Source organism: Otolemur garnettii, unplaced genomic scaffold, assembly GCF_000181295.1.
Source record: "Otolemur garnettii isolate 467f Iridium unplaced genomic scaffold, OtoGar3 scaffold00032, whole genome shotgun sequence".
NCBI lineage: Eukaryota > Metazoa > Chordata > Mammalia > Primates > Galagidae > Otolemur > Otolemur garnettii.
The window spans coordinates 8,510,294-8,533,002 of NW_003852427.1; the positions used below are offsets into that span (position 1 = coordinate 8,510,294).

The 22,709-nt window shown below is 51.2% G+C and overlaps 1 protein-coding gene across 1 annotated transcript in view; it reads left to right on the forward strand.

Annotated features, from left to right (window-relative positions):
* The window catches only part of ESYT3 (extended synaptotagmin 3), a 44,519-nt gene that overhangs the window by 15,539 nt on the left and 6,271 nt on the right, over nt 1-22,709 (forward strand). The window contains exons 2-17 of the mRNA XM_003789428.3: nt 3,990-4,031; nt 5,762-5,896; nt 9,256-9,332; nt 11,686-11,752; nt 12,361-12,450; nt 12,966-13,021; nt 14,517-14,637; nt 15,759-15,929; nt 16,776-16,858; nt 18,453-18,501; nt 18,921-19,010; nt 19,743-19,805; nt 19,907-19,969; nt 20,505-20,573; nt 21,068-21,154; nt 21,885-22,034. Of these exons, the coding sequence (XP_003789476.1) occupies nt 3,990-4,031; nt 5,762-5,896; nt 9,256-9,332; nt 11,686-11,752; nt 12,361-12,450; nt 12,966-13,021; nt 14,517-14,637; nt 15,759-15,929; nt 16,776-16,858; nt 18,453-18,501; nt 18,921-19,010; nt 19,743-19,805; nt 19,907-19,969; nt 20,505-20,573; nt 21,068-21,154; nt 21,885-22,034 (1,413 nt within the window). The remainder of the gene's footprint in view (nt 1-3,989; nt 4,032-5,761; nt 5,897-9,255; nt 9,333-11,685; nt 11,753-12,360; nt 12,451-12,965; nt 13,022-14,516; nt 14,638-15,758; nt 15,930-16,775; nt 16,859-18,452; nt 18,502-18,920; nt 19,011-19,742; nt 19,806-19,906; nt 19,970-20,504; nt 20,574-21,067; nt 21,155-21,884; nt 22,035-22,709) is intronic.

The window sequence follows — 22,709 nt, forward strand, 5'->3', positions numbered from 1 at the left end:
TATTTTGTTCATGGATGCCGAACTTAATATTGTAAAGATGCCAGGTCTTCCACAAATTATAACTTCAAAAATATGATAGTCAAAATCCCAGGAAGATTTTTTTCTGAAGATTTTATACACTAATTCTAAAATTTATCTGGAAGAATAAATACCTATTAATTTATCTAAATCAGTTTGAAAAAGGAAAGCAATAGGGGAATCACCCTTCCCCAGGTCATTTGGGGAAAACATGGTGATTAAACTAGTGTGATACTGACACAAGACAGGAAAACAGGCCGATGGAGTTGAAGGTCAAGTTCAGTAGTATGAGAAACTGTTGTGTTTTGAGCAAAGTAGCTTCACAAGTCAAGGGAAAGGTGTTTTTTTGTTTGTTTTTATTTTAGTGGAAACTTGCTTTAGTGAAAGGGGTGGGGAGAGAAATAAAATTGCATCCCTATTTTACCCTATATAAAAATATTTCCAGAGAGATTGAAGACCTAAATGTGAAAAACAATAGATAAAAAACAGAGGATAATTTTGAGAATTTGGGATGGTGAAAGATTTCTCCAAGTGCCATAAAAGTCCAATTATAATGGAAAAATAGACCTACCCCTCTGTGTCAAATGGGAAAGTATCAGACTCTGTGACTTCATCCCTTGCTCCAGATTTCCTCAGGGGCAGCCAAGAAGGATGAGACTAAGGGCAGGTGCTGAGATTCCTGCTGAGAGAGGGCCTTCAGGTTCTTGTGCAGGATAGGGGAACTTGATGGTCTTTTATTTTCTTGGACAGAATTGCTGCTATTGGCCAGGTGCAGTGGCTCATGCCTATAATCCAGGCACTCTGGGAGGCCAAGGCAGGTGGATTGATTGATCTCAGGCCTGAGCAAGAGTGAAACCCTGTCTCTACTAAAAACAAAAAAAACTAGCCGGGCATTGTGGTGGGCACTTGTAGTCCCAGGTACTTGGGAGGCTGAGACAAGAGAATCTCTTGAGCCCAAGAGTTGGAAGTTGCTGTGAGCTATGATACCGTGGCACTCTAGCCAGGGAGATAGAGTGAGACTGTTTCAAAAAAATAAAAATAAAAGAATTGCTGCTGTTTCCAGAGGGTTCAGATTCACCTAAGGAGGCTTCTCTTAGTGAAGAGCCTCAAACACAGGTGAGATAGCCAGGAGACACATGAAAACTTAATGAGAGTGGGCGTTGGGCAGTCTGTTGCTGCTCACGCTGTCAGGGTGGGTGTGGGTAACCCTAATGCAAAAGACGTGGGCTGGTCATTGACACTAATCCTGAGTGAACTCCAAAATCAGGCCAGGAGCTTGTTAAAAATAAGTTGGAAGGCCCCACCCTGACACATTCTGATTCAGTAGGTGTGAGACAGCTCAGGAATCTTTGCCTGACCAGCTCCTGAGGGTGGCCAGGGTTGTACCTGCCGAGCTGGATCACCTCTCCAGGGTCCAGAGAGCAGGACTACTCAGCTCCCAAGGATGTGGAAGTACCTGGGCTGAGATGTGGAAGGGGTGTGCTCATGAGATGTGCTGGGGTGGGATGGGCAGTGCAGTGGTTGGGCCACAAGGAAGAGAGCAGCACAGCCAGCAGCCTCCCCGCCTCGGTACTGATCCTTGACCAGAATGTTCTGTCAGCTGCCTGCCTCCTTCCCAGCCTGGGAGCCCCTTGAGGGCAGGAACCTTCATCATTCATACATTCTTGTATTCCACAGATACTTATTAAAATGTTCATAGGCTAGGGACAGGCTCTAACAGGGACAAGGTCCAGTCAGCTTGTCTAGAGCTTCCGGTGGAGTGGAGGTTGGGGGCAGGCAGTAAGACCAGGCAGCTCTAATGTGTATCGAGTGCTGCTGTGGACGCCAGAGCCATCTAATAGGGACATCTGTCCCCTCCTTGGGAGACTTGGAGAGGCTTCCTGGAGAAGTGAAGTCTGAGATTGTGATGGATGAAGCAATCAAAGCGGGGTAAGAAGACTATTTCTGACACCAGGGAGGGCACATGCAGGCCTCTGGTAGGAGCAGATAAGGTGAAGGTGTCTGGACTGCAAGACCCCACGGAGATTGGTGAATACGGCACAATGTGGGCTTGGAGCCCTCTCCAGGCCCACACACAGGAGATTTTACTGTAGTGCCACACAGTATAAGGGACTCTTCGTCACCCATCTGATTCCTAGATTGGCATATGATCCAGGGTGGCTGCAGAGACTATGACAGGCTACATCTGCCAGCCGGACAGGCTGGGCTAATCCAAGCTCCTGCACACTCCCCTGAGGTTTCTTCCCCTGTCCTTCCCCTCTGTTCCTATGGGCTGGGCCAGCTGTACCTCTGGAAACCAGGCAGTATTTTTCTTTCAGCACCTAGGAATATTAACTTCTCTGAGTTAGTATAGGCCATTCCCGAGTCGGGGAAACTGAGGCGGGGAGAGATGCACTAGATGTCTCTGACCTCCCAAAGCTGTTAATAGAATGTTCTCCTCTAGGAGAAGTAAAGTGCTCCTCCTTTCTGGGAGCCGGAGGAGGCTAGACTGCCTGAGCTCATGGGCTTGAGACCAACCTGAGCAAGAGTGAGACCCTTTCTCTAAAAATAGCTGAGTGTTGGGGCAGATGCCTGTAGTCCCAGCTACTTGGGAAGTTGAGGCAAGAAGATCTCTTCTGTTCAGGACTTTGAGGTTGCTGTGAGCTATGATCCCATGGCACTCTACTGAGGGTGACAAAAAATAAATGCTCTGTCTCAAAAAAAAAAAGAAAAAGCTCCTCCTTTGGGGATGTTTTCGTGCATGAGTCTTTAGGGTAGCTGCAATGCTAGCTTCGGCCTGGTACTTGGTGGGTGTGCAGCAGTGTGTGAATTGCACAGACACATCTACTCAGTCCCTGGAGAATGAACTCTTTGAGGCCCCAGATGGGGAGGGCAGGCCCTTTCCCCACCTGGGCTGGTCTCAGGTGGGCCTCATGCTCAGCAGACTTGGGACATAGTGACAGTGGTGCTGTTTTAGTGATCCACATTTTGGGTGCCAGGCACCCTGTTCATAGATATTCTTATACCTCTGTCCTCAGAAAATGTGGGGTGATGTTGGTGAGAGGGAGGAATGAGGAGCTCAGGAAACAGATGCAAAGATGGAGACTCCAGCGAGGAGGGGGTTAATCACTCTCAGAACCTGTCCTGCAAAGGCCAGCCAATAGGATTATCACTCTACCTAGCCCCTCTGCCCCAATCCTGCACTGTAGCTCACCCAAGATTCCCCCAGCAGGTGAAGTGCAGCAGGTGAAGTGCGGGACTTGTGACCCTCAGTTGGAAGCTGTGTGACTATAGGACAGGGCCTGAGGGCCCTCCCTGCTGGGAAAGGGGTGAGACTTGAAACAGGCTCCTGGAAGCCAAGGTGGGCAAGGTAGGAGGGGTCCTCCATGGCACCCCACCCCACCAGTTGCCAATGAAAATATCAGCTGGTTGGGCACTTATCACTGGCGGGCAGAATTATCTAATAAAATATTTTTTCTTTTTGCTTTGCTAACTTTTGGGTATTCTAACTTTTATACACAGATTGTATTGCTTATGTCATTAAAACAAATAGAGTGGAATTTGCAAGGAGCAATCTTGAGTGTTATCTAGGGGGTGTCCAGGATAGAGAGTCCTTTGTTTCTGCAGAGAGGGGGCGAGGAAGGGGTAAGGCTTATCTGCATATGCAAACAAGCATCTTCCATCCCCTCTTTTCCCTGCCTCCCGCCTCCTCTCACAGGCACATCAGGCTGGGCATAGAGGGGAGGTGTGAAACGATGTGAAGTCTTCCCCTGCTCAGGGACCGCCAGGGACAGCCTCCACCCCCGTCAATGCCCACTTGCTGACGCCCCCTCTTCATCTGCTGCCCGCCCCACCAGACAACGTGCTCCTGGAGGGCAGGCCAGCTCTGGGAGTGGGCTAGAATGGGAAACCTGCAAGGCAGGCTCACTTGCGTGGCTCCAGGGGTTGTGCAGATTTGAGTCTAACTTCCCCTCTGGGCTTCTATTCCCTAGATCCACTTCCCTGACGTGGAGCGAGTTGAGTGGGCCAACAAGGTAAGGCCACTGGTGGGGCTGGATGCACTCCAGGCCTTGTCCTTCGTCCTCCAGCCTGTAGGCCCAGCAGCTGTCACCACAGCAGCAGTGCTGATGGTGACAGCAGGCACATGCTCAAAGGCACTAGGTCCAGGAGGAGCAGGGATGACTCTTCCATGGCTGGGGTGGCAGCTTTCCTACCTTCTTCATTCACTAGAATGTCTTTCTTCTCTTTAAAAACACTTTTTAAATTAATTAATACCTGGCCACAGCAGAAAAGCTAGAAAGTACGGAGAAGTATAGGGAAAAGTACAGCCCTCACTCACCTACCAGCCCGAGATCTGTGCTTTCCTAGGAAGAGCAAGACGCTAATTAGTCAGCAGCATCTGGATTCCACCTAGGTTCTAGCCTAGATCGGACACTGGCTGTGTGACCTTGGGCAGATTGCCTAACATCTCTGAACTGGTTTCTTTATCCGTAAAGTGGGGATACTTTAAATTAGGCTTCCTGCCCTGGCTTAGATCCACTGACATCATTGTTGTGATGGCTGTTAGGTCATCCAGGGAACTCCCTTTGGGCTCTGCTGCCAGATGCCCTGAGGAGGGCCCTTGCTGGGTGACTCCCTGTCAGGGGCTCCCCAGGAATCCTGGCTTTACAGATGAGAAACCGGAGTCCCAACCCCACCTGATCTGCCCAGACCCTTTCCTAAATGTGAAGCCTCCATTGCAGCCCACACCTCAACTCTCCCAGCTTGGAACTTTTTCTAATATAAACTTTGTTTCTGTTCTGGGAGGAGGCTTAGCCTGATAGCAGGAATGACTTAGGTTAGGTGTAAGAGAGGACTTCCTGAGAGTTATTGATCTAAGGGTGGTATTTTTGCCTCACCAGGAATGTCATTGCCAGGTGCATCAAGAAGCACTCAGCAGCCCCTAGAACAGTGGTTCTCAACCTTCCTAATGCCGCAACCCTTTAATAGAGTTCCTGTGGGTCGCCACCCACAGGTTGAGAACTGCTGCCCTAGAAAGTAGAGCCTGGAGTTGGGAGAGGACCCTGAGAGAAATGGGAACAATGATCCCTGAAATCTCCTCCCATAGCGGGTTTAGAATGGGTGCGTGGAGGAAGCAGGGACACTGCGCTGCAGCCCATATCCACAGGAAAGAAGAGGAAGAAGCTTCTGCCCCAAAATGAACATACCTACTTGTCTGCTGTCCATACCCCTCTCTGATCGCTGCCCTCACGTACTGTCTCTGCCGCCTTCTGTTCCATAGGTCCTGAGCTTGGCTCCCAGACCAGTGCAGCGAGTCAGTGTGCTGCAGAAGTCAGCCAAGCGCTGCCTCTTCAGATGGTTAGAAAGCTAAATCCACAGGAAACAATTTAGCTCTCTCTTCTGGAATTTTTTCTCGAAAGTTCTAGCATCTGCTACTTTTTGTTTATAATGTAGAATGAGATTATGTTTTAGCTGAGAATGAAAGGGCTTCATCATTTTAAATCTAGTGAATGAATATTTCCTGGTGCTCTGCAAAATGGCACCAAATTGCAGGTCCTGCTGCCGGTAGGAATATGGGACCCACTGTGTAGTTATCAGAGGTTTGATGGAGAGATAGTCGGGTAGGTGAATGGGGGCGGGCAGGCAGCATAGGGGCCCCCACCCTGGGACCTGGCTGCAGAGCATTGGGACCTTGTCCTACTCAGCTGTGGGTCTGCCAGGGGTCACGGACCTGACGGGCAAAGGCCTCTTCCCATCGTCATAGGTCATCTCACAGATCTGGCCCTACCTAAGCATTATCATGGAAAACAAGTTCCGGGAGAAACTTGAGCCCAAGATCCGGGAGAAGAGCATCCACTTGAGGACCTTCACATTCACCAAGCTCTACTTTGGACAGAAGGTGGGTGCTGTCTCAGGATCAGTCTGGACTCGCTGTGCAGTCATGTGCCCTCCCTTCCCACTGACTCCCAGCCCAGGCCAGTCACCTGACTGCAACGATCCCACTGGTTCTCTCATCCCACTGTCACCATCTCTCCAAGTTTCAAGGAGGCCTGCCCAGCTCAGAGGGAACAGGAAGGAGGAGTGCAAAATAGTTCCACTTTTCTTAAGCAAAATTTTGGAAACATGGCACAGTTGTAGCCAGACAGATATAAAGGGGACAAATTGTAGTCGCTAACCTTGGGTATCAGCTGGGGCAAACAAACACACCTTCATGGCCTAAGATAGTCAGTGCCACAAAGAGGTTTATTGTTTTTTACTAATTGGGTGGTTCTGTGTTACCAGTACCCACTAGCTGTGAAGATCAGTAGATGTCCCAGGATAGAATGGTCCATGGCCAAAGAAGTTTGTGTTAGCATTTCTCCTGTCAGGGGCCCTATTCTAGACTGGTTTTCTGTTTCACCCTCTCTGCCCCCCTCTTCCTGTCCTAGTGTGCCTGATTGATGTCTTAATTTGATCATCCAAACTGCGTCCCCCAGGCAGAGAGCTGCTGTGATGTCTACCACCCAGTAAATCAGAGGTGTTGGTATCTAGTCTGTTCTGGAAAGAGCAGGTATCTGAGTGCGGGCCAGCCTGCTGAGTGCTGTCTGCCCACTCTGCCCCGTTAGCCCCGTGATCAGGGATGGGTTCGGCCTGCCTGAGACCTGGAGATTCTGGTTTATGCCACTCAGACTCTGCCAGGGCAGGCTTGTGCCAGCATGTGTGGGTTCATGTGTTCACTCCTTATTTCATCACCTGTGACCGAGCATGTGCTGTGTACTCGGCACCATAGACAGAGGTGGGTGTGGTCACACCCCTGCCTGTGGGAGGCAGATGCATAAGCTGGCAGATGACACCATGGCAGTGTACAGATGCAGGCTGACACCATGGCAGTGTATGTACTCAGGATGATGCCATGCCAGTGTATGTGTTCAGAGGAATGTGTGAATTCACAATTGAAGGGGTGGAGGGGGGTGTGGTAGTGGAGAAGACTTCTAAAAGGTGGTAATATCTGAGTTGGGTTTTGAAAACTTCAATAGGCTGAGAGGCAGGAAGCCTGCAGACTGCTGGGTTTCCAGCCTGGGCTGCCTCACCAGCTCCTCGGGCCAGGGGGTCTCTGGTCTTTGGGATGTGGCACTGCTGTCAAGCCATCCTCAGGAATGATTTTTACTATGTCAGGAGAACCTGGAGGGGGAAGCTGTAGGCTGACCAGATGACCCAGTGGGGTCACAGAGAACTGCTTACACGACTCAGTACACTTACCGTCCCTGCTTCCCTCACACCCACTACCTACAATTCCCATCTGTGTCCAGCTTCCCACTGTGCTATGGGGACCTTGGGGCAGTTGCTTAACTTCTCTGACCTCCAGTGTCGTGTATTAAAGGAAAGGACCTCTTCTAAAAGTTGTTGTGAGGCATTAACAGCAGCCCTGGCCTTAGGGCCCCTCTGCAGCTGTGTGGATAGTGCCCAGCAGAGAGGGCCACTGTGCTGAGGGCCAGTGAAGGCCAAGTTCTAGCCTGGAGCCCTTTACCTGACTGGTCCCTGGGCCAGGGTCACCCTGCCTGATATAGAGCTGGTGGTTACCCTCCTCTCTGTGACAGTGCCCTTTGGGCAGGGAGCCTTCCCCAGGTCCTGACTCTGCACGCGAGAGCTGAGTTTTCCTAGGTGTTGGCAAATCACCCTCTCCTCTCGGAGCAGCCCCAGGCTGTGGCAGGTAGTCACAGTACCCTTTCTTTCAACCTGGGGTCCGGAAGACCCTCTTAAAGAAAAAGAATATGAAATTAAAAACACAAAGTTAGGGGGAAAAAAGAATATTAAATAGGAGAAAGAGAAAATAAATCACGACAAGTTATACATTTTAATAAGCTGACATATCACACACATCACAAACTCTGGGAAAACTACCTGCTATTTTAAATTATCAGCTCGACGTGTCCCTGTGCCACCCTCCCCTGCAGGCTGGGCTCCAGCCTCTGAGAACTGTTTTGTGTGACAGCGCATTTGTACTTAGCACTTTCTGTGGAGAGAATCAAAAGATAATGGAATCTTTTCTCTAATGGGATTATTGAATTTTCCCCCAACATTTTATTTAAAAAAATTCCAAACATAGAAAAGAGTTGAAAGAATTATTTCCTGAACCTCACATACATGCCGTCTGGGTCGTACAAGTGTTAACCTTTTGCTGTATGCGCGCTGTTGCTCATCCTTGTATCTATCTCTCCATCCTTTATTGTTTGTTTGTTTTGAGACAGAGTCTCACTCTGTCACCCTGGGTAGAGTGCCATGGCATCATCATAGCTCACAGCAACCTCAAACTCCTGGGTTCAAGTGATCCTCTTGCCTCAGCTTCCCAACTAGCTCAGCCTACAGGTGCTCACCATGACCTGCCATGACACCTGGCTAAGTTTTTGAGCTCAGGCTGGTCTCAAACTCCTGAGCTCAAGGGATTCTCCAGCCTTGGCCTTTCAGAGTGCTAGGATAACAGGTGTGAGCTACCTGGTCTGACTTTCTATTCATTTTTAAAAATTAATTTCAAACTAAATAGCAGACATCAGTGAACTTCATCCCTAACCACATCAGCATATATATCATTAACTCAAATTCAAATAAAATTTGTCTTTTCTTAATAATCAATAGCCAGACCCCACTCCAATGCCACCTAACAGGAGAAGAAGAGTCTGGGCTAAGGTAGAAGCTGATAACACAAGAAAAAATTACCTAGGGTGGCCCTGGATTGGGGCACTTTAATTCCAAGGGTCAGAGCCCTGAGCAGGGAGCCTGGCCTCTTGCCTTGCCCTGCTGGGGCAACTGCTACTCACCTGCAGGCTGCATTTATATCCTTGCTCCTTCAGGAAGCCTTCAGTAATGACCCTTAACCCTAAGCTGGGTTGGGAGATATTGCTATAATCCTCAGGTGTCCATGTGTTTTCATTGTGGCCCCCTCCCCACTTGTGCCCTGTGCTTGCTGTGGGCCCATCAGGGCAGGCTCGGCTGCCTTGCCCCTGGCTTTCCCCTTGTCTGGTGTCCATCACAGAGTGAGTGCTCAATAAATATCTGCATGGGATATTTACAGATATTTATTCAGTAAATATCAGGGCGGGAAAGAAAGGAGGGGACACATTCCAAGAAGGGAAATCTCAGGGCTCTGGGGTGGATTTTGTGTTTGTGCCTCATCCTGGGAGTGCAGTGGTCATGTGTGTTGTTGACAAGACCCAGGGCTGGGAGATGGGCTGGCAGTTGCAGCAAGAACCCTCTGACCTGGCCTTCTGGCTTCTCTCCCAGTGCCCCAGGGTCAATGGTGTCAAGACATACACCAACAAGTGCAACCGAAGACAGGTGGTCCTGGACCTGCAGATATGGTGAGCCCTGGTGCCTGTGGGGCCAGGTGTGGGCTGCAGGGGCTGCGGGATACTCTGTGGCAACAGCTAGTTTGAAGACAGGGGCACATATACACTCTGACTTGGGGTGTCAAAACCCTCACAGGACCTTCCCCTGGCACTGGGGTGCAAGGTCCTTCCTGAGGAAGGGGAAGAATGTCACGTCAATGAAATGGACAGGAGAACCACCTCTGACCCCTGGGCATAGGCCTGGCTTCTCCCATCCCATGGCATACTCTGGGTGCCAAAACCCAGACAGAAGAGATTCCTTAGAAACCAAGGCCAGCTCACTGGAGGGTCAGACTAGCTGCCTCAAAGAGGATGTGGCTAGAGGAGCAAGTGTAACGAGAATATGTGGGGAATCATGATGAGGCCTAGGGAGCTCCAAGTGCGGGCTGAGAGAGAGCTGGGCTTCGTGGCTTCTCCATAAACAAGAGGACACAAAGACACATCAGTGACTGATTCAGGGGATTGGACAAGGACACCTCCTTTAAATGAGGTTCTTAATGGGCTTGAGTCAGGAAGAAGGGAGATGCAATCTAGGAAGTCTTCCTGGAGGTGGTGTGATTTGAATTATGCTTTAAAAGGCAAAGGATCAACTCCTGAAGTTCCAAAGTGTTGCCATTCCTTTCTAGTGTTTCATATTTCCTGTCCTTAGCCCAGAGGCTGGCACTGAGAGCACACTGGGAAGACAGGAGCCACTTCTGGGATCTCCCACCTCTATTTGGGGCCAGTTTCTAGTGTGTTGGGATGGTGATGGTCTATCCAGCACTGGTGGTGCCTGGGGCGCTGCCATAAGATCCCTGTTATGAATAACTATGTCAGTCTGAGGTTATCTGGCCCACTCAGTGCCCCAGCAGCTCCTGGGGTCCCCGTCTGCCAGGATCCTGCCCTGGGGGCAGTGTCCTTCAAGACCTGTGGTAATGGTGGCAATCAACTGGGAAAAATGAAACTAAAAGCAGCAAGAGATAAAGGGACAGAACACAGAGAAGAGAGTTTTAAAGAGTGGGCCTAGGGGTCCACCACTAGCTTATTGGGCTTCAGCGAGTGGCCCTGAGTGTTTGTTCCACCCAGCCTTTATTGAAGTCTATTTTCTTATTTAGCCGAGGGGGTATGCTAAGGAAGGGAACAAATAACGTCAGCAGTTTCTATGAGTAAGACTGTTAGTTCTTAGTTTGTCTATAATCATTAACTTTAAGAGTCTGGGCAGCCATGAGAAATCCAGAACCTGAGCCTTGTGTGGGGGCAGCCTCCTGTCTGTGGTTACACACACGGATTCCTTGGGGAAGGTTGGAATCAGTGGACAAGAGGAATTTTCTCCTTATCTCCACCTGGAGGCATTTCCCTCTGTGGTTGTTCCCTTGATCTCTGTCTTGGCCATAATACAAATCCCCACAATGGGTATTTGACTATTGACTGGGCAGGGGGCCGCCTGTTTAGTGTTACTCCCCAGGCCTTGCACACAGCTTCTGCTATGGCCATTGTTCTTCAAAGTACTTACAGACCCAGCAGGGAGGTTTGTAAGCTGCATCCCTCACAGGCTTCCAGTAAAAGCAGAAACTGCCCAGACAAGTAGTTCAACTATTATTTTAAAAGTAGGCTAGCTAGATTGTTTTATTCCACCTGGCTCAGGTTATTTCTCTGTTTTTCCCCCTTTCTGGGAGTGTTTTCCCTTGCCAAGAATTGGGTCTTCAGTCCCACTTCTCCCTGTACTGTCTCTTCTGTCCTCCCAGGGCACTCAGCATTTCTGTGACTTGTGACGTTGGGCTCCTATGCCCGTGCCCCACAGATGTTCCACAGCTGTTGTCTCTTCCCTTTAGTCTCCTTTAGTCCACTGACAGGGTCTCCTGGTCTTTACCCTCATAGGCTCCCTATGCCCACCACCTAGCAGGAGCTACCAGCTGGACTCAGGCTCCCGCCCTGAGGCCTTGTTACCTTTCCCCACCTCTACCCCCAGTAATGCCTGGACAATGGCTGCTTCTGTGTCCTCTGGAAGAGACCTGGGCAGAGATGGGGTGGGGAGCAGCAGTGTGAAGTGGGGGATGTACTGACCTGGGGCCCTTCCTTTTCATCTTTGGGGTGTCATGGTGAGAGGTGGTGCCCAGAGCCAGTGCCCTCATGGTCAGGGGTGGGGCTGCGTCTGGGGTATCTGGGCGCAGGTCTGGGCAGAGCTGAGAAAGGCTGAGGCTCTTAGGGAGGCCATGTGCTGAGACACAAAGTTCAGGCTTGGCGACTGGCCACCGGACTTAGCTTGTGTGATACTGGGCACGCTTCCTAACATCTCTGAGCGGTGGACCTGCCCCCTTTTCTACCTTCCTTGTCTTTCCCCTTTCAGCTACATTGGCGACTGTGAGATCAGTGTGGAGCTGCAGAAGATACAGGCTGGTGTGAATGGGATCCAGGTGGGGCCCAACATGGCTGCCTCATCTTTGGGGGTAGGGATCAGGGGAGGGGGAAGCCGGGTGCAGACTGCAGAAGGCTGGTGACAATAGAGGAACTTCTGGCCTGAGGTCACATGGCTGGGAAGTGGTGGTTGAGCTTTGCCAACCTGCAGCTTTGCCTTGGGGCCCCACAAGCTGCCTCTGATTGCGCAGCCCGAGAGGCTTTGGCTGCCTGCACAAGTGAGAGGTGCTGCTCTCAGGGTGATGAAGAACCGTTGCCAGAGATTGAGGGACCCAGGAGGTGGGAATAACTCAAGCCAGGAATACAGGAACTGAGTTGGGGCTAGAAACTATTCCTAGGTCATCTGGACAAAGGCCGCAACTGTGGGGGCCAGCACACTGGGAGATGGGCAGTAGGGGCAGCTCATTGCCCTGGTAGCTAGGAAATGGGGCACAGCTGTGTCCAAGCCTCTATATACCAAGTAAGAGCAAGTGGCCTCTGGCAGCTGGTCCTGGCATTTGTGGGTAGTGTGGGCATGAAATAAGATAGCAGATGGCCTTGGCCAAGCCCAGCAGGCATGGGAAGGAAGGAGGCTGGGGACCCTCAGGTGCCGTCTGTTCCCATCCAGTTGCAGGGCACCCTGCGGATCATCCTGGAGCCCCTCTTGGTGGACAAACCCTTCATAGGAGCCGTGACTGTGTTCTTCCTTCAGAAGCCGGTGAGTCCTGGGCACTAGAGGTGGGCCTGCTACTCCCTGTGAGTAAGCATTTGTCTGCTGGACCCCAGACATTGAGTTTGATCCCACAGACCCCATGGTACAAGCCCACCTAGCCTCAGGCACTCACACACTGTATCCCATTTAATCATTGAGGCACCTGCAAAGCTAGACTCTGCCCTCCCCAAGATGAGGCAGCTAAGCTCGGAGGTCACAAATGGCCTGAAGTGGAGCCTAAGACTCAAACTCACAGCTCTCAAAGTCCAGGCCAGCCTGTTCCCCGTGACTAGCCCACTCCTGAGGTGGTCCTGGCAGGGAAGCAACAGCCTGGCAGCCCCCACCCCATCCCAGGCTAAAGCTTGGACCCTCTATGCCTCCTGAGGCCTGAGCAGGGCTGGGGGTACCCTCACCTGCCTGACACCTCTGCAGGCTGGGTTCTCCATTCAGGTGGGCGTGACCAATGTTTTAGCCCAGGCCCCCAGCCCTCTCCAGCCTAACAGCCTCCCTCTGCCCTGTAGCACCTGCAGATCAACTGGACAGGCCTGACCAACCTGCTGGATGCCCCAGGAATCAAGTAGGTGCCTGGGAGGGCCTCCAGGGAAGGCCCAGGTGTGAGGGTCCACAGAGCTCCGTGTGACCCCCTTGCGTGAATTAGGGACTGGTCTCAAGATTTCACAATGGCTGTGTCATCCTCTGGGTTCTCCCTATGGGGGCAAAAGTGTTCATGTGTTTGGAGTGGGGGTGGGAGGTTAATGGGGTCATAGGGCCTCAGTGGGCAGGCACTGTGCCCAAAGCATGCATACTCATGCTGTGGGGGAGAAGTGTTTTGCTCAATGTTGTGCTGAGGGACATTGAGGTCTCTGTCCCAGTGCAGGGGGAGAGTGGCTCCAATCCGATGAGATGTGGTTCTAGAGGAGGCTGCGTGGGCTAGTGTGAGGTGGCACAGGCTCTAGAATCAGACTCAGCAGCTCCCAACTCTGTCACTTAAGCAGCTGAATGAATGTGTTAACTTCCTTTCCAGGCTCTTCCTCAGTAAAAGGGGAGCCTGTCTTGGGATCCCTAGAACACCCAGGTGTGTGTGGTGGTAGCATAGTGGGTGTGTACCCATGAGGGTCCTCCTCCCTTCCTTACTCCGACCCCCTGCAACCCATGTGAGTGGAGAGAAGCTTGTGTTGCCTCCCTGACCACACTGACAAATGCAGATGTGTGTGTGTGTGGGGGGGCTGTCACAACAGAGACCAGCAAGGAGGAGCTGGTCCTGGAGCCCCTGCCTTCCTGGGGCCCCATGAAGACTCTTCTCAGAGCCCCAGACCCTTTGAGAGGAACAGAAGAGGGTGCCAGCCCCAGTCAACAGGTCTACCCAAGAGGAAGAGACAGATGGCTCACCAGGCTCAGGGGACATCCACACTGATCTCAGCTTCCCTGGACAAAGAGAATCCAGACATGCATTCTTTGATTCAAAAAATATTTATTAAGCACTTGTAATTTGTGGCAGGTCTGTTCCAGGCTGTGTCCCCATCTCCCTATACTGGGAGGTAGGCAGGCAATGAATGGAGAACGTGAGTGACGTCAGGGAGTAGAGGGCTATGTCGTGGCCCCTGCTGTGGGCTATGCACTGTTCTCAGCACCTCACACTACTCCCTCGACCCCACAGCTACCTTAGGAGTAGGCATCATGAGCCCCACTTTAGAGATGAGGACACCAAGTTACAGAGAGGCTAGCGACTTGCCAACGTCACACAGCGAAACAGGTGGTGGAGCTGAGATTCTAATGTCCTTGCTCTTAGCTGCCATGCTGTGCTGCCTCAGGGAACAAAGCAGGATGGAAGCAGTAGGGCTCGGTGGCGAGTAGTGGGAGGGCTGCTATTGGGATAGAAAGTAGGGGGCTGGCACAGTGTATGTGCACCCCCCACTAGTTTCCAGGCAAGATGAGGTCAGGGATGTTCTCTTGGCTGTTAACTCTGCCACGCTGAGCTCCTGCTTCCAGCTCTGGGGATGGATGGATGGAGAGGCAGGTGGCACGGGGAGGAAATGCCTCCCCTCCACAGCTGGCCATGCCTGGTCTTCCAGTGAGTTGTCAAACAGCCTGCTGGAGGACCTCATTGCTGCCCACCTAGTGCTGCCCAATCGTGTGACTGTGCCTGTGAAGAAGGGGCTGGATGTGACCAACCTGCGCTTCCCTCTGCCCTGCGTGAGTACCCAGTTCTGGCCATAGAGCCCTGGGCCCAGTACTAAGGGACAGATGGGCTGGTGGGCGATATGTCCTGCTACCTTCAGTGTATTCTCAGGTGGGGAGCCTCATTTCTGTCCTGTGAGGCATCCTCCTTTTATAGGGAGGAGACTGAGGCTCAGGGAGGTTGAATGACTTGCCCAAAGTCACCCATCTAGGATGAGCAGAACTTTATCACTAAATATATCACAGGGATTGTGCCATACTAGGGTAGACTGAGACTTTTCTCATTCTTTTAAACAGCTGCAAAGCACCCACTGTGTGATGTACTGAATTAGTCAACCAGTTCGCAATTGATGGACAGTTATGTTGGGTCTTTTGCTTTTACAAATAGTAGTATAATGAATAGCCTCTTCCCTGTCTTTTTAGACTTTTGCTACAGTGCCCTTGGGATAGATTGACGGGAGTTGGATTTCTGGGTCAAAGGGTAAATGTCTGTATATTTACTGATATTTTAAAAAATAATAATTCTAGGAAGGAGTCATACCGTAAACCCCATTAACTATTCCTAATTCCTGTGCTCTTTATTTAAAAATTTATATTTTTTCATTTCTTTTTAAATAACCATGAGGAAGGGGCCTGCCCTAGGCATATCCCAGGCTATGGTGGGGTGGGACTCGGTGCTGGGTTGTTATGGGTGCTGGGACCTATGCCAGCAGCACTCAGTGCCCATAGGGCTTGTACACTTGGGTCTCAGAAAGAGTGACACCAGGGCTTGATCTACATGCTGGTCACATGGGGCAGGGGAGGCTGGAGCAAAGGAGGAAACCTCTTCAGGTGGTGTAGTTGTTGGCACCAGAGAGGCAAATGGCTGCAGTTGGACAAGCCATTCCTGCAGCAGTTTGGGGGCAAGGACTGTGGGAAGGCCAGGGGTGTGGGCGGCTTCCTGATGTGGCCATCACTTGCTGTGTGGTCTCGCCCAGGTCACTGCCAACTCTGGCTTCTGACTCCCACTCCAGACGACGGAGCGGCAAGCTGGGGGCAGCAGTGATCTCTGATGGCTTTTTCTCTGATATTCTGTGTGTTGAGCGCTGGCAAGGCCCAGGAAGCAGCTGTGAGCCCTGGGCTTGGGTATTTTCCAGGGGGTGATCAGAGTCCACTTGCTGGAGGCAGAGGACCTGGCCCAGAAGGACCACTTTCTGGGGCTCCCACGCAAGTCAGACCCCTACGCCAAGGTGAGCATCGGCCTGCAGCATTTCCAGAGCAAGACCATCTATAGGAACCTGAACCCCACCTGGAACGAGGTGTTTGAGGTGAGGATATGTTGGCTCCGCTTGTCAGCCCTCACTGCCCTCTAGGCTCCTGGGTCATGCTGGGCACAGGCAGGGAGGGCCTTTCCCTCGCGTGCTCACTGGCCACACTGGGCCAGGGGAATGGGCCCTAGAGATGGGCAGCCATGGCTTTGTGATTTCTACTTCCCATATCTACCAGGCTTCCAGAGGAGGGCTCCCCTGGCCCCACTGGAGGGCCAGCCATGGGCAAGTTCCTCCCCATAAGAGTTGGCTTTGTTGGAAGTTTTCAGATCAAAGTAAAAGACCCTGGGACGCTCTGCCCCACTCTTCTCAGGCTCCCAGAGGTAGGACCAGAAGCCCGAAACTCTTCCCTAAGTTCAGCCACAGTCCCTGCTACTTGAAGGGTGGAACCACAGCTTCTTTAGGCCTTGAAGTCACCTCAGACTTACATGTCACCTCCAAGGTGTCCCCTCCCTACACATGTGGATGCTCTGTTACATCTGGGGTGATGCAGGGGGTGCAGGGGTGATAAAAGGCAGCCAAGCTTCCTGGTGTTACAACCCAGGGGGGCTGGGAGAGCGTGACGGGCAAGTGCTCTGGAAGCTGCGAGCCCCATGCAGAATGAACAGCAGCCACTATCCCCTGAGTACCCGCTCTGCCACAGGCAGTAGATGTTGTCTCTAATCCTCTCTTGCACCCCAAAGGGAGAGACATCACTCCTTTCTCATGGATGGGGTTCTCAAAGTGCTGAGAAGGCCAGGGGCTGCCAGGGCTCCAAGCTGGGAATTGGCTCCCCTTGTGCCGTATGGAAGGTGGATTCATCGGCTGTGGTGGCCTGCAGGTGAAGACACCTATCTTTCCTTCTAGTTCATGGTGTATGAGGTCCCTGGGCAGGACCTGGAAGTTGACCTGTATGATGAGGATCCTGACAGGGATGACTTCCTGGGCAGGTGAGGAGGATGGGCAGGGGTGGGCTTGGGGGCAGCCTTCCTTCCCCTGGGGTGCTGGGCCAGGCCTTGGGGCACAGGTACCCCTGCTTCCAGTTACCTGCAGCCCTGTCTGGCCACTCTGACATGGTTATTGATTCAGGCAACCTGCCCCACCATTCCACGTCCCTGCTACAAATCTTTCTACATGTCTCCTGAGTGCCCAGACCTGACCTAGGCCCTGGTGGGGTGCAGAGAGGGCCCTACGGTTTGTATACCTTTGGTTTTGTTTTCTGCCCTTCTGATAATGTACCCAGGGTCCCCATGTGGAGTAGTCAGCAAGGCTGGTACAATGGCCACAGGCCTGGGCCCAAGAAACCCTGGCTGCTCTCTCACAGGTGGATCCTTCAGGGTTATGGGAGGACTGACGTTGCCAGGATGGGCTGGCTGCAAAGCCTCAAATTGATGTCTTTTGGTCCAGCAGTCCCATTCCCAGGAATCTCCTATAAAATAAACACTACAATCTGAAATGTTAACTGCAGAAGCTATCTGCAGTAGCAGAACAATCTCCTGGAAGTGTGAATGTCCAGCCTCAGAGGATATTGGCTGAATGTTTGAATAAATTTGCCATTACTAAACTACAGAATATTCCACAGCACTGAAAACCAAGTAGACTCCGTACTGTGTTAGTGGGGGAGAGCAGTGGGAAGTAACCTGTCATCTGTTTGACCTTTTCAGGAGAGGCCACTTGAGTGTGTATTTTTGCTTGTGGCTGTTAACCCTGCTCATCTCAGATGAGGAGGCAGGGAAGGGAGTCCCACCCAACTCTCAGGCTCCTGAATTGTGTACCTTGTTTCCCTGAACACAACAAAATGGGAGGGACACAGTCTGAGCCCACGAAAAGGCTCCCCGGCAGATGTTGCTTATCACTTTTTGTTTTCCATCTGAAGGAGAATAGTTGCAGTTTTGTACTATTGCAGATTAGACGTATGGCTTTTATGTCACTGAGTTCTGGTGTGTTTGGGGCTCAGAAACATTTCTAACAGTTGCATTTTTCTCTCTGGCTATCAGGCCCTTCTGGGGTTGGGCTTGGTTCGAGGCAGGTCAGGGGCAGGCTATAATGTGGGTGTTACCTTCTCTCTCTCTCTCTCTCTCTCACACACACACACACACACACACACGCCTCCCTTGCAGGGCACGTGGGGCAGTTTTGGAAATGGAAGAGCATTTGCGGTTGTTAAAATGACTGTAAGAGGCGATGCCTCTGGTATTTAGAGGGCACCAGACCAGGAGGCTGAATTCCTGCAATGCATGGGTAGTTTTACACAATGAAGAATCATCCCACTCCAAATGCCAGTAGCACTGTCATTGAGAAATCCATGGGGGAGGTGCCCAGCCTCTTCTTGTCCCCTTGGGGATGGGGGGCACCAAGTGCTCCCCTGGCAGCACACCCCTGCAAGCAGCCCTCATGGCTGGCTAGCCTTCCCTTCACTGGAGCCAACCCTGGCCTCCCATTGGTTCCATGGGCTAAACAAGATCCTGTCTTACCGGCCCCACGTGAATACTCTGCTGCCTGCCTCCTCTGAGCCGAGCTGACCTCTCTCCCTGTGTGTTGCAGCCTGCAGATCTGCCTCGGGGATGTCATGCTGAACAGAGTGGTGGATGAGGTAGAGTTGGTACCTGTAGCCCCGGGGGGTTTCAGCATGTTGCCTCACCCAGCTAGTCCTACGGAATGGGACCCCTCTGTGCGGGGCTGCACACAGGCCCGTCCTTGGGCAAAAGCTGGCTGGGGCACAGAAGGCTCCAAGGACTCCCCAGTGTCTGGGTTGGAAGAAGCTTCCCTGAGAAATGCCCACAGCCCAAGGAGCCCCAGCAGGGGACAGTCACATCAGAGGAGGGCAGGCTAGGCAGGCTATGTCCATCCCAAAGTTATAGCACTTCTGCTTCCTATAACCACATCACCCCAAGCCTAGGGCGTACCCTATCTGGGCTAGTCCACTTTTCCCTGGAGCCCTACTAGGGCCCTACCAGGTCCCAGAACTCTGGTCCTTACCCTGAGCACTCCCTCCCCACCCTCACCCCACAGTGGTTTGTCTTGAATGACACAACCAGCGGGCGACTGCACCTGCGGCTGGAGTGGCTTTCACTGCTCACTGACCAGGATGCTCTGATGGAGGTGAGTGCAGGTGTCAAGGGCTCCTCGCAGGAAGGTGGAGGGCCCCGAGTGACCCAGGCAGTGTGCAGATGGAAGATGGGAGGGAGATGGCCCCTGTCCCTGTTCACCTCCTGGAGAATATGTCACTTAGCCCTCTCCACGGAGGAGAACTCCAAAAAGCAGCTCTGAGCATCTCCCTCACCTTCAGGGATGAGGGGTCCTTAGAGCTCTGTGTCAGTGCCTGTCAGCATGGGGAAATCCACCTTTGTGTCTAACTTGAATCTTTCATGCTGCAGGGGTATTCTTTCTTAGCTTCAATAAAAAGTTAGGTAGGCTTGACACCTGTAGCTCAGTGATTAGGGCGCCAGCCACATATACCAGAGCTGGCAGTTTTGAACCCAGCCCAGGCCTGCCAAACAACAATGACAACTATAACCAAAAATAGATGGGTGTTGTGGTGGGTGCCTATAATCCCAGCTACTTGGGAAGCTGAGGCAAGAGAATCACTTAAGCCCAAGAGTTGGAGGTTGCTATGAGCTGAGATGCCATGGCACTCTACCCAGGGTGACAACTTGAGACTCTGTCTCAAAATAAATAAATAAATAATAAAAAATAAAAATAAAAAGCTAGATTGTGAGAGATCTTACGGGTAGTCTGGTCTCTAAGGGCTGGCTGGCTTCTTTCTGCTTCTCCAAAACCAGTCTGTGTGTCCTACTGCTGTGGGCACCCAGTGAAGGTCTGTGTCTGTTACAGGACCACAGTGGTCTCTCCACTGCCATCCTTGTGGTCTTCTTGGAGAGTGCCTGCAACCTGCCGGTAAGTGGCAAAAGGTCCAGACATTCATACACACCCTGCCTTGTGCCCATCACTTTCAAATGTCCATGTGTTCCTTTAACCCTGTTATTCTTTTGCTACAGAGAAACCCTTTTGACTACCTGAATGGTGAATATCAAGCCAAAAAACTCCCTAGGTTTGCCAGGGTGAGTGAGCACTGCAGTGAGGGCAATCATGGCTCCTCTTCCCTGGAGTAACTGCAATTATGTACACATGGCCCGGGGCTAGCAAGAGGTGTGATTGTTGAGTCCATTGTGCCAGGCACTGGGCTTGGCAATTTGTCCCCCACATTTGTTATCCTTATAGAGTCCCATGATGACTGTGTATCATTAAGTTTTATTGCCATTTTACAAACAGGACTCAGGGGTTAAGTGCCTGCTTGGGCCGTGCAGCAATAAAGAAGAGCCAAAACTTGGCTCTACCCTGTTTTCATGGCCTCAGAAAACAAGAGCCTGTGCCCAGCCAGGCCCAGCTCTGGCCTCTGGTCTTTAACTTGCAAGCCCTCTAGCTGTCAGTCCTGTCCTGGTGGCTGCAACGTAATGACAGCCTGGGGACCTGGGAGCACCAGAGCAGCCTCTCAAAGGGAAGCCATTGGCTGGACCGAGGTCCCACTGATACCCTTGGGGGACAGGGTAGAGCTATGTCAAGTTGAAGCTCATGTGCCACCTGCATTGTTCACAGAATAAGGTCAGCAGAGACCCTTCTTCCTACGTCAAGCTATCCGTAGGCGAGAAGACACACACAAGTAAGGTAAGGTAGCTTGGTGTGTAATCCCGGGGTAAGGAAATGGGACCCAACCCTTCTCAGGGAGAGAGGCAAAAGAGAAGGGACTTGCCTTTCACTGAACATCTAGTAGCCCTTTATTTTATTTAATTGTCACAATATCTCACAAAAGAGTTTTATAGTTGAAGAATATGAGGAACAGAAATAAATGACTTACCCAAGGGTACAGGCTACCAAGTTCAGCTGTGGTTCTGAAGTCCACGTCCCTTCCACCATGAGGCTTCTCTGTCTAGCAGCAGAAATCCTGTCAGCACCTTCCTCCCTGAAGTGTGCTGTAAGGCCAGGGTAATCTTCGGTCCCATAAACCTCCTGGCAAAGCACTCTCTGCTGTTGAATCTGGCTGGCTACAGTGTGTATGGGTCTGACTCCTGGGCTACCAGGAGGTCAGGCTCCCGGTGGTACCTGGTGGCCAGCTCTGCCCAACCTGACCCTTCAATGATCTTTCCCTCTTCTCTTCCTAGACCTGTCACCACAGCAAGGACCCTGTGTGGAGCCAAGTGTTCTCCTTTTTTGTGCAGAATGTGGCAGCTGAGCAGCTCCATCTGAAGGTTTGCCTGAAACTGGGCTCCTGGAATAAAGTTAAGAGGTTTCTAGGCCAGGCAGCGGGGGAGCTTGAAGTATGTCCTAGGGCACAGGAAATCCTGGCAGTGTTTAGTCAGCCCCCTGTGGGTGGGAGAGGACACAGAGGCTCCACAAGGCCTCATCTTCTTGAGGCCAGTGCCCAAGGTCATTGTGCCAGGAGGCTGTGAGAGGACAACCCCTCAAGTCTCTTGGCTCTCCCTGTAAAAGTCTTTCTAGCTGATGCCTGACACCCAGAGCAATCTGTGCTAGAATCTACCCGAGACATTAATAATGGGGTACTTCTTTAAAAATATATTTCATTTAATCTTCATAAACAATCTATGGAAGAGAGTTATCTCTTTTTTTTTTTTTAACATATGAGCAAGAGAGGCTAAAATAATGATGTGTGTGAGATCTCATAGCAGCAAGTGCGGGAGCTGAGATCTTTCGGGTCCTGAGCCCTGCCTGGATGCCATCATGAAGGAGCACAGCTCGTCAGTCCTTAAAGCACCCGTGGCCCTGGGCATGTGACGGACCTCATGTAGCTCATAATGGCCTCTACCCTGAGTCACACTGTCTTGCTTGGACTGAAGGCAGTTTCCAGAACAGGAGCAGAGGCTAACAGAAGCACAATATACACTTACTGAAGTGGACGCAGACTTGGCAGGGCAGTGGGGCTTGGTCATACTCTTGTTTTGTGACTGCTTCATTACTCAGGTGCTTGATGATGACCAAGACTGTGCTCTGGGTGTGCTGGAGTTCCCCCTGTGCCAGATCCTCCCCTATGCTGACCTCACCCTTGAGCAGCGCTTTCAGCTGGACCACTCAGGCCTGGACAGCCTCATCTCTATGAGGCTGGTGCTTCGGGTAAATCACTCCTGTTCTCTGGGGAGGGAAGGAGAAGGGAGAGGAGCTCTGGCTATGGATCAAGGTGAACCGCCCCAGCACTAAATACCTGCTCTGTGTCTGGAAGAAATCAGGAGATGGAGGCATGTTTTTCATCACTTTTGATATATTGTCAGCCATTATCTCTTCAAATACTGTCTGTTTTCCATTCTTTTATACTCCTGTTGTAATTTCTCATCTATCCACCATGCCTCTTGATCTCACCTTCATTCCTATCTCTTTATCTCAGGGTGCTATATTCTAATTTCTTCAGTGCTATCTTCCAGACCATCAGTTCTTTCTTTGGCTATGCCAACTTTATTATTTGGCCTGTTCATAGTTTTTAATAATGGCAATTTTTCATTTCTATCTTTTCAAAATCCATATGGTCTTTTTTGATAGAATATAAACATAAAACACATAAGCATGACAGGATGCAAACATATGTTCAGAGTTCCTTTATGGCCTGGACTGAGGGGGTTCTCTTTAAAAAGAGGTTCTCCTTTTGCTGCAGCCAAGCACCTCAGGGGCATTATAAATCTGAGTCCGTTCTTATGTTAACTCTGGGTTTTAAGACTCCATAGGTAGTATAAGTATGATTTTTTTTTTTTTTTTTTTTTAGAGACAGAGTCTCATTTTGTCACCCTTGGTAGAGTG